General features: G+C 43.0%; 1 protein-coding gene and 1 pseudogene across 20 annotated transcripts in view; one reads left to right on the forward strand and one right to left on the reverse strand.

Annotated features, from left to right (window-relative positions):
- Positions 1 to 914: 914 nt before the first annotated feature.
- The window catches only part of PRRC2C (proline rich coiled-coil 2C), a 77844-nt gene continuing 61399 nt past the window's right edge, over positions 915 to 17359 (forward strand). For 19 of the 20 annotated variants that reach the window (XM_028732260.2, XM_028732274.2, XM_028732267.2 and 16 more), the window contains exons 1-4: positions 915 to 1036; positions 10060 to 10210; positions 11683 to 11860; positions 12076 to 12185. In XM_028732260.2, the coding sequence (XP_028588093.2) occupies positions 10096 to 10210; positions 11683 to 11860; positions 12076 to 12185 (403 nt within the window). In that variant the 5' untranslated portion in view covers positions 915 to 1036; positions 10060 to 10095. The remainder of the gene's footprint in view (positions 1037 to 10059; positions 10211 to 11682; positions 11861 to 12075; positions 12186 to 17359) is intronic. The other variant, XM_028732263.2, reaches the window with a different exon arrangement.
- LOC114599970 (protein sel-1 homolog 1 pseudogene) lies at positions 12628 to 13393 on the reverse strand (annotated as a pseudogene).

A 17359-nucleotide genomic window follows, 5' to 3' on the forward strand; every position in this document is an offset into this window, starting at 1 on the left:
CCTAGAACAATAGGATTCAGAATGCAGCAGTCTGATTGGTCCTAGAACAACGCAGCAGTATGATTGGTTGGCAGGAACTACCCAATCATGCTCCAGATAGAAGTGAATCCACAACCTGATTGGCTTACAGTAGAATTCCGGAATTAGCCAATCATGTGCAGCCCATTGTGTAAATAATGTATATAAAGCAGATACTTTGAGGGGACAGCCATTCATTCCTCCTCACCACTATGAGCTGAATAAAGAGCATGAAATCACTTTGCGACTCTGAGTATATTTCACTGATCACCTTATCCTGGTCTGTCTGGGTCATTCTTTTGAAATAGTAAACACCTTAGTTCTTGAATCCATTGACCCAGATCTCCTCTATTCATTTGAGGTCTATGGAGAGTCATGATGGCTTCAGGATGTAGTTATGTATGTGCACTTATGAACATTCATTTCATTTATGACACCTTGGCATTCTTATAACACAACCAGCTCTCATGTGCCCGGACAGCATGCCCTTTGCCATATGTGAACACCACACATACTGCTCTGACACTCTTCTCCTCAACAGCCAGGGAGCAGCGCACAGGGGAAGGCAGGAAGTAACTAATTTCTTCTGTTTTCCCATAGATCTTCTTCTGTATTCTTTCTCCCTCATTCCTCGTGACCCATATCCAGCACCACCTCCTTGCCCTTACTTTTAAAGCTGCCTCAGGTGCAGCTGAGAGGTCCACAAAGTGATGGAAACCTCTTGGATCCGCCTTCTACCAACCCTGAGAACTAAACTCAGCCCTCCTGTTTAGAGGTGTGCCGTTCCCGAGGCGCCCGGTAGGTGGCGCCGCCGCACTCCCAGCTCTGGCGTCGGCGACGGAAGGCAGGCGGCGGCCAGAGCGCCGAAGCCCCAGGGTCACGTGGGGCTGGCCGCCGCGTGCGTGCGTGCGTGCGCGGTGAGGTCAGACGCTCGCGAGGCGCCGCCGGCTTGGCTACCCGCCCGCCATCTTGGCCCCGCTGTGTGTGGAGGCGACGCCAGGCGACTGCTGCGGCCTCGGTGAGTGCGCGCCTGAGGCGGCTTCGCGCGGGGCTAACGGGAGGCGGGGAGGGAGGGCGACGCCGCGGAGGAGCGGGGCGCGTCAAGCCGACGCCGGCGGCCGTGGGAGGCTTCGCTTTCCCGCACCCGGCGCGGGGAGGCCGCCGCATGAGGGGGCAGTCGCGGGGCCTGAGGCGAGGGCGGCGGGCCGGAGGGAGAGAAAGAGGAGCGGCTCCGGCCTCCTCCTCCTCCTCCTCCCGCTTCTGAATGGGGCAGGGATGCTGCTGCGCTTGGTGGCGGAGGAGGAACGGAGAGAGGGGGCGCGGGGGGGGGAATTGGGACCGCGGCCTTATTTTATTCCCCCCCCCTCTTTCGCATCCTGCCCTTTCCCACTTTGAAGGCTTTCCGGCGCCATTCTTTCGTCCCCGCTTCCCTTTTCACGGGTAAGCTTCCGGCGCGTCCCTTTCCCCTCGCCGCCCTCCTCCTCTTCCCCAAATTCCTTCCCTGGGAGAGGAAAAATGAGTAACTTTCTCCTGACTAATCCAGGCCTAGGCTGCTGCGGATCCTTTATTACTTGGGGATGCACCACCACCGCCCGATTTAATTCGTTTCGCCAGGCAGGGTGAGGTTTTGCAGCAGCCCCCTCGGGGATACATTTAGCTGGCTGGTGGTGGTTGGTTTTTTTAAAAAATGTCCATCCCAGCCCACCCCCGGCCTGAAGGGTTCTTCAGGGCGGCTAGCAGTCTATAAAACCTGATGAGAACCCCATCTGGCAATTAAAATGTCAGCAATAAAACCGGTAATGCCTAAAAGTACCTTCCGCTTCCAGAGGCCTAGACAAATACGAATGCCTTCAGAATTTGCCGGAACGTGGCTAAGGAAGGGCGAGCCTGACCTCCCACTCAAGGGAGTTCCATCAGAGGTGGGAGAAAGGCCTCTCTCCCACTTTCACCCTCAACTGCACTGTAAAGGAGAAAGGTGCACCTTCAAGTACTTTGGTCCCAGGACCATGAGATGATTGATGCCAGTGTATGTGGGGGGGGGGGTTGATTGGGGAAGAAAAAGTGATTTATTTGCCATCTGAGGATAGACCTCAGTGGGCTCCAATTCACAGTTACCTACACTCCTACCAGCCTTCCTAAACATGGAGTTCTTCACTGGAGTCATTGTGCTGAGAAAATATAAACTTACTCATTGGTTCACATGTTTGCAATATTTCTAGCATCTTGAAGACACAAGAACTGGTACAAATTAGTTATTGACGTTTGCAGATTGGTAATCATTGTCATATATTAAAGTTGGGGCATCTTCCCTAGGAGAGACTATGGTTGTATTGCCATTGTTTGGCTACCACACATTTGGTGTTGTTTAAGGAGAGGAAGGCTGTCAGTATGAAATTGGTGAGGAAGAGGAAAAACCTGGGAGGGGGAGATAAAGTGAATAAGTCCCATACAGGCCATTGCTTGATATAAACAACCACCATCCTAGCCTCTTTAAACCATCTTGTATTAGCTTAAAATATGTCCTAATGGTGTTCCTGCAACATATTTTTACTTGCTTTGGTGGCCAAGCTGGATATTGTGGTCATTGGGACCCTGTCACTCCCCTTGTCACTGACCTCAAGCTGCACCTCTGTGTTCAGGACAATCCGTGGATCCTCTCTCCACTTCCTAGTTTGGAGCTAGAAATGATTCCCTTCATCAGTCTAGGGGGTCTCATCTATGCAGTTTCCAATAAGGCCTCTGCCACCTTTCCTGCTCCGGAGAAGGTGAGTGGACTGGTGGAGAAGCAACCAAGTGCCAGATTCCTCATTTACACTCACCATAGAAAGCAAGCAAGCTTCTATAGGAGGGAACTCCAGCATTCAAAATCTGCCAAGTGCATTTTGCACCTGACTATTGGCCACTTGTGACCATGTGAAGATGGCCGGGCACCAGGATGGTGCCTGACGTTTCCACCATCTAAAAAGTGCATGCCTGAGGATCCTTGCCTGTTTTCACACACTATCCATTGTATTTTATCTGCACACTCAGGATGAATTTCAGGAGCCAAAAAGTCATATTGAAAAATACGACTTTTGAGCTGTCTGGCCCAAAAATGGCAACTAGGCATTCTGCTTTGGTGACTAACCTGACTTAAGGAGCCATTGGGTGCCTAGCTTATATATCTGAGTTTTTAACACTGCAAAATGGGCTAGACATATTTTTCAATACAACTTTTTGGTTAAAAAATATAACTGATAGAATTCTACACGATGTGCAGTTCCAAAGTTGCCTGCTGCGGGTTACCATGCATACCAGAGGGCAGTGTCATGGCATGCATGAAAAGCAAAATGTGGAATTCTGGTCCTACTTTTAAGTCAAATTCTGAAATTTTTAAAGTAAGATCACAGCCATTTTTTATTTCTTTACCTATACAGTGGTACCTCGGGTTACATACGCTTCAGGTTACAGACTCTGCTAACTCAGAAATAGTACCTCGGGTTAAGAACTTTGCTTCCGGATGAGAACAGAAATCGTGCTCCGGCGGTAGCGGGAGGCCCCATTAGCTAAAGTGGTACTTCAGGTTAAGAACAGTTTCAGGTTAAGAATGGACCTCCGAAACGAATTAAGTTTTTAAGCCAAGGTACCACTGTAAATTTCTACTGTGGGATGTATGAATATACTTTGGTATTTTTAACTTTTCTGGCTTCAACTGCCTAATGCTTAGTGCTTGACGAGAATTTTTGTTTACTTCTTACTGCTGTATTTCCATTCTGAATCTATCATTTTGAGTTCTGCTGATTACTGTCAGCTTGGTAGAAGAAGTTTACCCTAGAGTGGAGTCACTACTGTATGAGGATTCTTATTTCCTTGGTGTCTTTGCCAAATGCTTTCATCTCACCCAGCTTCTTATCAGCAGTACAGGTTTCAGACAATTGCAAGGACACCTCTGTCTTAGCATTAACAACAACAGCAACAACATCAATTTTATTATTTGTATGCCACCCATCTCATCTAACTGGGTTGCCCAGCAGATAAAACATCAAACATTTAAAACTTCCCTAAACAGGACTGCCTTCAGGTGTCTTCTAAAAGTCAAATAGTTGTTTATTTCCTTGACATATGATGGGAGGTGGTTCCACAGGGTGGGTGCGACTATTGAGAAGTCCCTCTGCCTGGTTCCCTGTAACCTCACTTCTCGCAGTGAGGGAATGACCAGAAGGCTCTCAGTGCCCGGGCAGAACAATGGTGGTGGAGAACAATGGGCAGAACAATGGTGGTGGAGATGCTCCTTTTGATATACAGGGCCAAAGCCGTTTAGGGCAGGGGTCAGCAAACTTTTTCAGCAGGGGGCCGGTCCACTGTCCCTCAGACCTTGTGGGGGGCCGGACTATATTTTTTTTGGGGGGTGAACGAATTCCTATGCCTCACAAATAACCCACAGATGCATTTTAAATCACACATTCTACTCATGTAGAAACACGCTGATTCCCAGACCGTCCATGGGCCGGATTTAGAAGGTGATTGGGCTGGATCCGGGCCTCGGCCTTTAGTTTGCCTACCCATGGTTTAGGGCTTTAAAAGTCAGCACCAACTGGGAGCCCTTAAGAGCAGTGTTATATGGTCCCAGCGGCTGCTCCCAGTCACCAGTCTTCCTGCCACATTCTGGATTAATTGTAGTTTCCAAGTCACCTTCAAAGGTAGCCCCACATAGAGCGCATTTTAGTAGTCCTAGCGGGAAATAACCAGAGCATGCACCACTCTGGCATGACAGTGCACGGGCAGGTAGGGTCTCAGCTGGCGTATCAGATGAAGCTGGTAGCTGCCCTGGACACAGAATTGACATGTGCCTCCATGGACGAGTCCAAAATTACTCGCAAGCTGCACACCTTGTCCTTCAGGGGCACAGTTACCCATTCAAGACTCCACTAACCCAGAAATAGTACCTCAGGTTAAGAACTTTGCTTCAGGATGAGAACAGAAATTGTGCTGCAGCAGCGGGAGGCCCCATTAGCTAAAGTGGTACCTCAGGTTAAGAACAGACCTCCAGAACGAATTAAGTTCTTAACCAGAGGTACCACTGTACTTCTGTCTTGTCAGGATTCAACCTCAATCTATTAGCAGCCATCCATCCTCCAACCACCACCAGACACTCACACAGGACCTTCACTGCCTTCACTGGTTCCAATTTAAAGGAGAGGTAGTGCTGGGTATCATCCGCATACTGGTGAACACCCAGCCCAAACCTCTTGGTGATCTATCACAATGGCTTCATAAAGATGTTGAAAAGCATGAGGGAGAGGATAGAGCCCTGAAGCACCCCACAAGTGAGAGCCCATAGGTCTGAACACTCCTCCAACACCACACTCTGGACACGGCCCAGGGGGAAGGAGTGGGACCACTGCATAACAGTGCCCCTAGCTCCCAAGTCCTCTGGGCAATCCTCCCCATAGCAATCCCCCAACTTTGGGCAATCCTTCCCTTCCACCCACACTCCACCTCCCTCCAATGACAATGGGTAGATCACTGCCAGTTTTTTTATACTGGGAGTAGATCACAGTCTCTTGGGAGTTGGAGGTGCCTGATTTAAATCATTAGGAAAGGAAACCAACTCAAATGATAGCTTTAAATGGACTTATTCATTTATATTATTCATATTTTTACAAAACAATGTTGCGCATCTGACCAGAAGCCATGTTAATTCATAACTACATAAGAGTATCATTATTAATACTGTTATTACATTCTTACATCAAAAGCCTACATCTTTGTCACATATTATTACGATGTCACATTTTGCATATTTTCTTTTTTTACCTATAGAGGGAATCAGTGTTAGAAACTCAGATATACAAGCTAGGGGTCAAATGGCTCCTGAAACCAAAGTTACAGTCTCCCAAACGGAATGTCTAGTTCCCTTTTTTGGGCAAGTCTTATTTTTCAAATGATGGACTGATTGTGATAGATTATCAGTTAAACATTTGGGTAGTTCAGATGATAACATTGAGCTATGCTAAGAATTCTGAGAACTTAAAGAAGAAAAGTCACTTTATCCAGGGATACAGTGATCCCCATGCATGCACCTCCAGATGGAGATGTCAGGCACCACCTTGGCTCCCAGACATCTTCACTTGGTTGCAAGTGGCCTGCAAAATGTACCTGGCTATTTTCAAACTCTGGAGAGAATGTCTTTAAAATATCCTCATATAGGGTTAGTCTGGCCAGCAGCTCTCACAGTTTCTGAGGCCAAGCATGGGATTATAGGAACCTGCACACAGCACAGTTTTGACAAATTTCCAATATTGCTTCACTCTGCCATGGTGTAGCCACCATCACAAAAGAAAGTGGCAAACAAAAATGAAATTCCAATGACCAATAGGAATAAGATCTGATTGCTGTATTTTATCAGCGTTTTATTTTATCAGTATTTTATTTACATGAAAAGGTTTGCATAATTACAATAAAGCCGTATACAAATAAAACACAACAAAAAGTACACAACAAAATTGAACACTTTCCACATATTTCTAAATATAGTGGAACCTTGGTTTTCGAATGTAATCAGTTCTGGAAATCTGTTCGACTTGCGAAACGTTTGAAAACAGAAAATCAAAGGGCTGACAGCAAAGTGAATGGTGAAAATGGAAAAATGCACTGTGGAAGCTGTTTGACTTCCAAGGCGTGTTCGAAAATGGAAGCATTCACTTCAGGGTTTTCAGTGTTCGGCTTCTGAAACGTTCAGCAGCTGTGACGTTCGAAAGCCAGGGTTTGACTGTATAAAGATAGAAAATAATATCAATAACAGCCAAACACCCCTCCAAACAATACCCCCAGTCCAAGAGCCTGTTCAGCAGCCTCCACTTTTATAGCTGGAGTCAATCAGCTACATAATTTATATCCAAATGATTTAATATTCATCTAGTTATTATTTAAGAGAAATTTCTATTTACCATGTCATGTTGTCCGAACCCAACAAACCGTAGTTTATCTAAAAAGGAAATTTCCAATCTCAGTTCCCCACCTTCCGCTAGTGGAAGAGATGAACAAGTAGGCACTGCTAGCCTCACTATTCCTTAGCCAGGGAATGCCATGAGGTTGCTAGCTCTTCCCTTCCTTTAGGATAGAGAACAGAATTCCACATCCGTCATCGCTCTGGCAAATGCACCAAGGTTTACTGGCTGTGTTGTCTTTCTACTTTGTTTTCTGAACTGCCCGAAAGACAAGAGAACTAACTGTAATTCATTGCAATGTGGTATACAGTCATGCCTTGGATCTCAAACATCTTGGCTCCCAAACAAATCGGTCCAGAGCAATCGAAACCCAGAAGTGAGTGTTCTGGTTTTTGAATAATTTTCGGAAGCTGAATATCCAGCGCAGCTTCCAGTTGGCTGCAGGACACTCCTGCAGCCAATCGGAAGCCACGCCTTGGTTTTCGAATGGTTCCAAGAGTCTAACGGACTCCCAGAATGCATTGTGTTCAAGAACCAAGGTACGACTGTATATTGATAGAACATTTTTTAAAACTGGAAATGTTAATGTGTTGAGCTGTCAGTAACTGGATTCCCCTGGCTGGTTTAAAAAATACATTTTTACCTAGTAACAATGATCCCGTAAACTTCTTGACCTCAAGCCAGGCATACTGGCAGATGTGGAAACCTATTTCTTTCATTTTCCTATGCTTTGATGAGAGTATGAATGATTCAGCAGATGCTGACATATGCCATTTGTAATCAGAACTGTTACATCTCCTCTTTAGTTTGTGATTACATACCACTTGAAACCATGTAACAGTTGACTCTGCATACCATATACAGCTGTGGCCTTTTTTGCATTATTGGAATCAGAAAGGGGGGGCTTTTGGGGGGGGACCTTCACAACATCACAGATGTCGTATGCAGCTAGTATAGAATGTGGTAGCTAGCTTGCTTGTGAGCGAATACTACTGCCAGCAAACCCCAACGTAAGATGTGATTATACGGTACTTGGAGCATAATTGTATTACAAAAAGTGAAAATCCTGTTTGATTGACTACATCTAGGCTGCACAGTCTATAGATGTATGTGATGGTTTACTGAGAAAAATGTTGTAGAAAACAAAAGAATACGGAAGCAATATTTCAGCAAGTGATGTTAAGGGTTTTTTTAGGGGTTTTTTTTAGAAACTTTGAATTGGATTTTTTCTAGTAAATTTTTGACTCCCTTAAGTTAACAGAGTTCTGATTTAGTATGTTTAATTTATATTTAGTAAACAAAACTTGTAAAAGTATTGTTACGAGGTGTTAACTTTTCAAATATTTATACAGAATAGAAGATTTTCTCAGTAGTCAAAAATAACAGAACACAATTTTTTACTACATCAGCAAAGTATGTGATGTTACTCAAAGAGTTAAATTATTTTAAAATGCCTGTAAATATTTTAAGGTATCATAATTCATAGAATACATTTCTCTTTCATTATAAGTTTTGCATACCTGTAGAGTTGTTTGCATAAATATATTGACTTCCTAGGGATCACCAATTACAGCTTTGATTTTATATTTGCCTTTCTAGCCATAATGTTTGATATTTCCTTTATCTAATATTACTCTTCAAAAAATTATAGAACTAGAGCGATTCAGTGGAAAATGTAACATGACATGATCTTAGCTAAGAATGCAGTTTGGGATGACTCTGTTGTTAGCATTAGTACATCTGAGCAGCAAGCCATATGATCTTGTGCAGATTAGATTTGTGTAGTGGTAGTTTTTGGTGGAAGATAAACTGCAACAGGAAACATGCCATATTTCCTCAGCAACACATGTCCATGGAACTTGCATATTCGTTTGACTACAGGGCATGTATAATATACCTGAGGAATGATCAGTTCCCTTAATTTGCCCACTGATTATCAGTTTCTTTAACATGCCTACCAGGCCTTCCCATTTGGCCCACAAGTCAGATTTGGGGCAGATATAGACATGGCTCAACTGTAAGGAGTTTTTCAAGCTTATTGGCAGCACCTGCAAAACCCTGTGCAAAGGGGTTCCACAGGATCTAACTTATCAGCTGATTTTCTGGTCATGTGGAATACTTTGCTTTGGGCTCCATGAGACCCAACAGTCAGCTGAAAGTTTTGCAGGCTGTGCATTCATTTGCCTGTACATGCAGGCAAAAAGGGGTCAACTGATGTCATTGTGATGTCAAGTGATAGGTGGCTGTCCCAATTCATCTCTCACATTTGGTCCATGGCAGTGGAGAGCCAGATCCAGCTTCCCACCCCAATTTAAATATAACATTTAAATCACAGGAAGTGTTTTACTGAATTGTTTTTCTTTTCAGATACTTCAGATCAAACGCCTTTAACTGTTGGGGAAACACAACATGGAAAATTAACCTGACATACTTTTTGGATTTAGTTTAATTTACTAAATATGTTAACATCCTAACTAATTTTCGGGGGAAATCAGAACAAAAAAAGTTTTCTGGAAAATCAATATCATGGATTGTGAAATTGTTTTAATGATGAATGCATGTTCTTTCAGCAGCATTGTTTCAATGCAGTGTTGCAGTTCATCTGTAACGCCAGTGTGGTGTAGTGGTTAAGAGCAGTAGTCTCGTAATCTGGGGAACTGGGTTCGCGTCTCCGCTCCTCCACATGCAGCTGCTGGGTGACCTTGGGCCAGTCACACTTCTCTGAAGTCTCTCAGCCCCACTCACCTCACAGAGTGTTTGTTGTGGGGGAGGAAGGGAAAGGAGATTGTGAGCTGCTTTGAGACTCCTTCGGGTAGTGATAAAGCGGGATATCAAATCCAAACTCCTCTTCTTCTTCTTCTTCTTCATCTGACCACTGCCTGTGCTCTGGCAGTATCTTGAGCCAAGTATTCCTATACTCTGGTAGGAGAGCCCATCCTGTTACATTATCCATTGTAATACACAATAGGCAGAGCTACAACTATGTCATCATGGGACATTTGCAGCAGCACCTTTCTTTCTGAATGCCTCTTTTCCCAAATAAGCTATGTCACTTTCACTGGTTAACATGTCTATTTATTTACTGTCTAATGAGTTTTCCTTTCATTTTGAGGGGGTGAGCAAGGAGGCTCTAGCTCAATGAACTGAAATGTCTGAAAAGTCAGGACAGAACACAAAAGCAAAGGATGGAAAAACCAAGTATGCAACACTTAGTCTGTTTAATACTTATAAAGGAAAGACTCTGGAAACACAGAAAGCTACAGGTATGTAAAGTAATATGAGCTGCTACTGTTTGAGAAATACTCATTGCTGATAGCTTTGTTTGCATTATTAAAGTATCTCATCTAAATTTAATAAGCTGTTTATAGTTGGCTACCATTTTGAGTTATATCAATGATGTCCACCCACTTGCGCAAGAGGACTGCTGATTCTCTCCCCCTCCAGTCCCTCCCATGCTCTCCAGATCTGCTCTGGAGGGTCCTGGGTGCCCTTTGAGGAGGAAGGCAGGATATGAATTTAACAAATAAATAAATAAATCTAAATAATGTGTTTAGTCTACTACTGTTGAACACACTATTGAGGGAGGCCTATCTTGCATTCTTTCTTTAGGCCTTCTGTGAGCTGAGATATTTCTCTTTTGGCAGGCATTTTGCCTACTAAGTAATGTACTTGTTTCAAACTTCCTTAGCATTTTATCCTTAACTTGTTGTCTGCCATCTATGATTGTTTTGTGCATTTTGAATTTTATTTTTTTATTAGGCTGTTAGTGTGCTTGAACCTTTTTAAATAGAACCATAGAATTGTAAAAATGGGAGCAACCCGAAGGGTTATCTCGTCCAACCACCTGAAGTTCAGGAATTATAGCTAAAAGGCAGGAATCACATCTAAAATATCAGAAGCCCCACTCCACAGTAATTCAGAGCAGGGTCTTCAGTGTGGCTGCCCCTCTCCTGTGGAACAAAATGAAGGAACCCACTGTGTGAAAGCATGCACCAATAGAAAAAACGGATTCAGGCCAAAATATAAAAACACAATATGTAACAAAGTACAATGAATATATTCGTCACAATGCACTCGCTATTACAAGGCATACGATACATACAAAGTGGTACTCCAATACAAGCGGAGAAAAACTCCTTCAGCCTGTAAGTTAACAAAGTCCCACACCAGGTTGAGGCTTCTGCTGTATTCCGGCTAGAGCCAGTTCGCTTCGAAACTGGGATCACCAGGCTGCAGTCCTGATTACTACAGCTGCTCCATCACTTTCAATAATTTCTTTGCATTGGAGATAAGAAAATACAACATTAATTGTAACTCTGTATTCACTTCGATGTTTTTGGAGTACCGCTTGTGTTGGAGTACCGCTTGTATGCATTGTATGCCTTGTAATAACAGGTACATTGTGATGAATACATTCATTATACTTTGTTTGCTACATACTGTGTTTTTATATTTTGGCCTGAACCCTTGTTTTTTCTATTGATGCATCCTCCTGTGGAACGGCATCCTGGTTGAGATATGAGAGGCACCCATTTTATGGAAATAATGGAAGTAATATTTTTCTCAATAGAAGGACAGGGTATACGTAGAATAAATACCAAAGCAATCCTAACTTGGGACCTAGGAGCAATGGATTCGCAGATCTTCCAAGTTCTACTTAGAATCATATTTCTTTGATAAATCTGTATATTTCTCTGACAGAGTCAGCAGTTTAAAATGTCTTTTCTTGATGCAGTCACAACACGCCATGGATTACAGAGTCTTGGAAAAGTTGCCATTTCACGAAGGATGCCCCCTCCTGCTAATCTCCCCAGTCTTAAAGCAGAAAACAAAGGCAATGATCCTAATATAAACATTGTGCCTAAGGATGGCACAGGATGGGCTTCTAAACAAGAGCAACATGAGGAAGAAAAGTAAGTTAAAGGTCATACTGTAAATTCTCATTAAGAATAGTGGTATAAAGTTTTGGTATATGCCACAAGAGTACTTTGGAAGATCCATGGCAAACACTTTATTTAATGATTCAAGAGTCTGAATTCTCTGTCTTCTATAAGTAACATCCTCTTTCAACCCCTACTAAAACATTTGTGCTAACAGGATTGCTTCTTCACATTTCTTATGGTTTCAGACCGCCAGAAGTGCCACAGACCCAGCCAAAGCCTGCAGTTCCTGCTCCTCAAGAAGCACCTCCAGTTGCCAAATCATGGGCCAATACCAAGCAAGGTGGGCAGGGTGATGGTAAGTGGAGGTGGGCCGGCCTCGTGGGGCTAGCAGTTCCCCTTTGCATTGCCATCTTAGGACAGTTGGTCTTAATTTTTTGAGGCAGCCAAAATTGATAGCATTGTAGAAGCATTGTTCTTGGCTGTACTGCACTTTCATTCAAGGAAACCTCATGTCTTTTGCAGTTTTATTCTGATGAGAAATTTAGCATAGATCACTTGATAGAAAAGTGAGTAATGATTTTATATCGTAAAACATTTTAGAGAAAACAAAAGCCCAAAAGTTTAAATCTTCTGTCATCCATTTCTTTCTTTCTTTCTTTCTTTCTTTCTTTCTTTCTTTCTTTCTTTCTCTCTCTCTCTCTCTCTCTCTCTCTCTCTCTCTCTGTGTGTGTGTGTGTGTGTGTGTAGTTTAAATTAATAGCTTTGAAGGTTGAGTGGTATGATTCATGTCAGCTCTCTCATAAGATACCGATAGGCTTCTTTGGGACCTTTCTACTGCTTTCATTAAGGATTTTCATTCCAGTCTGGTAAACATCCTCTGCCTCTTGCATTTGTCTTCTCCTATTAGACTCTTCTTCAGTTTCACGGAAGTCCCACTTTTGATAAGCCTTGTCATTGTAGGTTTTTGCACATCAGAGTCTACCATCTTCCCTCCCATCTGCAGTACATTCTGAGTATTCCTTCTCCAGAAAAATAAAGGGGAAGTAGCATCGCTCACCATCTGCAGTTCCTCCAATGGCTGTGAAAACTGCTTTTTGTGCTTTTACCTCTTCCAAATCCTTACTTGATAGAGATGACAGTTCTAGGGAATTTAACTCCTCCAAAGTTCTTTCCTTTTCCTCTTGGCTTCTGAAACACTCTCCATCTTCAGTGTGAGACTGGTTCATCAGAGTCAATGAAGATCTGACCTGCTGCCACATGGGTTCCAGTTGAATGCTCTTTCACCTGTTCCTCAGAAGGCAAGGCTGTCTTTGATTCAAAAGGCTCCTCTTGAATTCCTTCTTCATCAGCAGCAACAAGGCCCAGAGCCACTAACAACACCGCCACTGTGGCCCACAGTAGTAGCAGGCACAACCCGCCTGGCCTGCTCCATCCCTGTTGCCCAGGGTTCCTTCCCCCACCACAAGAGACACCAACACCCGAGTAAATGCAGTTGAAAATGATAGCTTTACATAAGGTTGGGTCAGTAGTGGGTGTTTTATATGTGGGAGATTTCTTATCCATTATGTGTCACAGCTATCATACATGTAAGGGACTAACTGTACAGTTACTTTTAACTACACATCTGCCAACTATTTCTGGTCAGATTGGCTAGACATTTTGTTGGGCCTCTTACATAAATTCCATACTGGTCAGTGCCCAAACTCAAGTTACAGCAGTATTCCCTCATAACTTTGAGCTGTACTTTGAGCTTCTCATGGTGCAACTTCAAAATGATAGTGCTGTTCTTAATACTTGGAGTGGGGAGAGAATCGGCGTTGCACAGGGCATCTTGCTCTGGCCATATGCATACCACTTAGCAGCAGCATATTTTGAGATTCATTTCAACCTGCCTCGCAACACACACTTTGTGAATTACAGTATTACAGGGCTGAGAGGTTCTAAAATGTCACTACAGATCAGTTGATTTCAGCGTTCTTCGTTGCAGTGTTTTTCTTAGACATCTCCAATTAATTTCAGTAACTCTAATAGAATTTGGATTTAATAACTTATATCATAATGTCATCTGGTTCATATTAATTAAACTTAATAGTTGTTTGTCATCCAGAGGTCTCCAAGCAACTTACAGCAATACATTTATGCACACATGCTTAATACCATAAGGAAAGACGGGGAGGGGGGGCTGTCATACAAATTCATCAATATATCACCTAACATAACATGTAAAAACAAAAACAATACATGAAAGGCATTAACTATAACTATACACTAATAATAAACAAAGAAGATTCCCACCACTAATTAGATAACTATTCTCCCACTCTCTTTTTTAACCACCCTACCCAAAAGTCTGCTTTCAAGTCAGCTGTCACAAGTCCATGGTGTGTGGGTCCATTGTCCTCCAGGGATGGTCTGGCATCACTCCTCCTTTCGGGGGAGTTGTAGCAGGCAAAGCAGGAAGATGATAGCATAAGTTTTACCTGCTTTGCATTTGATCTTCTGCTGCTGGTGGTAGGGGTGCAAGACAAGCTTCATAGAAGCTAGGTCTTGATGCTTTCGTGGGACAAATAGTGTTGGGGTGGCAATGGATGATTTTGTTGTTACTCTGATTTTCCCCTCAATTCTTAAAGAGAAGAATTTCAGTTCCAGCGTTAGAACTAAAAATGTTTTCTTCTGACAAGTTTATTATAATTAATTGAATTTGTTTACCGCTTGGTCTACTGAGAGTTGAAGGAATATATATATAAATAAAATCTCCAACTAATTATTTCAAGATGCATTTAGAGTATACCTGATGACAGCTGTCAGCTTCCATGACTTTCGTGGAACCTGGTCCATAGATGCATATAATAAACTTGGACTAAGTGGGCACTGGCATAGTGGAACACACAGTTATTTAAACATGTTGTTTGGGAAAGCTTCTGTTGCAGTAGTGAGCTGACTTCAGCCTTGCATGGTCTGTTATTTTACCAGAACATCAATGCTTCACCCGCAAACTCTATTTTTTTTTCTTTTTCTTTTTTTGCAGTTAAGGCAAGGTGGTCCAACGCGTGGCCCAAGCACCATGCGTGCCCCTCATAGCCTTTTTTGGCAGCCCTCAGCAACATTTGACTCCCCACCCCAGTCTTTGCACTGCCTTCCCAAAGTTGGGAAGGCATAAGGGCTCTGACAGGGTCCTATAGTTCTTCCACCTCCTTCTCAAAGCTTAGTTAGCATTTTTCCAGCTTTGGGAAGGTGTAGGAAGGGCCCTAGGATCCTGCCTGAGCCTGCAGCCTCTTTCTCAAAGCCTGGCCCCTTGCTTACCTGGCTTTGGGAAGACAGGGCTGGAACGAGGGCACCAAATTTTGGCTTTGCTCCCCATCCTTGTGTGACAAGGCAGTGTGTGGCCCATACGTTCCATGGTGAAGCACTCTTGTGGCCCTCTTAATGTGAAAAGTTGGACCACCCTGAGTTAAGGTATAGCAAATGTAGCTTATGCGATCTTCAGTTTGCCCTTTTGTTTAGGAACATAAGAAGGATCTTGCGGAATAAGAACAAGGCCCATCAGTAATCAGCAGACACTACATGGCCCTACATGAACATTAGCTGGTGACCTGCTTGTGTACAGTGTTTCTATACTCAGCCCATCCTTGATCTGTTGCTTGGATTACCCAGCTGCTTATGCTTGGGGTTTCCTGTTTAAAGTGTGCCTGCAACTCTTTCCCACTTACTGGGAAAAATGAAGTAGATATTTTTGCATGGCTTATTTTGTACATCCTTTCAACACTCCTGATGGCATTTCTCTGGCAAGGCATCTTAACCCACCCCTTATTTATTTTGCCCTTTTTACATAACATTCTCTTAGATATCATTTTGGATACAAATCCAAAAATCATAAAAAGAAAGCAGTTTAACATAAGGGGATTTTATGTATTAAGTGTTTTGGATGCTTCCAAATTACATTATGAAACCCATCCTGGCTTTTAATGTACACATGCTAGACAGCAGTTTTAATTGTGTGAAAAGTTTACGATCAAAAGGGTATCCAAAAGTGCATGTATAAGAAAATTGATCTAGAATATTTCTCTCCCTAACACCTGACCCTCCTGATGCTTCTAGACTACAGCTCCCATTATCCCTGACCGCTGGCCATGCTGCTTTGAGCTGAAAGGAGTTGGAGTACATGGTCATATTGCTGTGTAGAAAAGCATAAGGAGTACCAGGCCACCCCCACTCCAAGGAGCTTACTAAGGCTCCAGTACTGTTCATATGTACTCAGAAATATAGGTCCTGTTGTTTTTGATGGGATTTACTGCTAGGTAAGAATGCAGTCTCTACCCCCTTACCTGGAATTGAGCCCCATTGAACTCAGTTGGGCATGTTTCTCATTGACAATCATAGCTCAACCCCTGGTGTCTCCAGGTAGGGTTGGGAAAGACCCCTGTCTGGAACCCTGGATAGCTGACAGTACTGAGCTAGATGGATCAGTGGTGTGGACTTGGTATAAGACAGCATTCAATCTTTCTAGCTTCCAGCATAGTTAAAGATTGCTAAAGTATGCTTGTAAGTAGGCTAGTTAAAAAGTGGTACACAGGGAAAACATTAAGGACTAATTTCGCTTTGTATTTATATGTAAAGTTGGAGATTTTTAATGGACATTCAGTATAATCTACAGAATGACAAGTGGATTGTCTACTCTTAATTTTTTTAGCGTGTGCTCTTGGAATGCACACAATCCTGCTTCCTCACATTTCTAGAACTTTTTACATTGATATTTTGATAAAGTAAGTATCATAATTCTATGAATACAGTGGTAGCTTGGTTCTTGAATGGCTTGGTTCCTGAACGCTGCAAACTCGGAAGTAAGTATTCCAGTTTGTGGACTTTTTTTGAAAGCCGAACTTCCGACGTGGCTTCCGCTTGACTGCAGGAAGCACCTTGGTTTTCAAACGGTTCCGGGAGTTGAACAGACTCCTGGAACGGATTAAGTTCGACAACCAAGGTACCGCTGTATATTATTTTAAGACAGTTTCCCTAAATTTGCAAAAGTAGTTAAAAACAAGTACTGCTCTAATTTAGATTGAAAGTCTGTGTGGCTATTTTGTATTGGACATTTTAATAAAGCAAAGAGGCTTTTGCAGTTTCTTTATCTTGAAATGTTACTCTAACAAATAAAGTAACATTTATTTGTTAGTAAAGGAACCTTGTTAGTTTTGCCTGGTGCTATTTTTCTAGAAAAAGAGTTGCCGGAATTCACCATGAACACCTCCTTCATTCTCATTAGAGTAGCAATTGTGACCACCTGAGAGGTGCCAGAACTGAGTTCTGACAGGTTCCAGTGGAAAAAAAACTCCTGAGGAAGTGCAAAAGATCCATGGTTCAATTACTGTCATCTTTCGGTAGAGCTGGAGAAGACTCTGAAACTCTTGAGGAACTACTTCCAGCCGGGAAAATGATACTATGCTAAATGTATTGGCGGTCTAGCTGTGTAATATAGCTTCTATGGTTCCAGTACTGAAAATACCTTAGAAGAAAGAAGGCAAATTATTT

The sequence above is a fragment of the Podarcis muralis genome, chromosome 5, assembly GCF_964188315.1.
Source record: "Podarcis muralis chromosome 5, rPodMur119.hap1.1, whole genome shotgun sequence".
In the NCBI taxonomy this organism is placed as follows: domain Eukaryota; kingdom Metazoa; phylum Chordata; class Lepidosauria; order Squamata; family Lacertidae; genus Podarcis; species Podarcis muralis.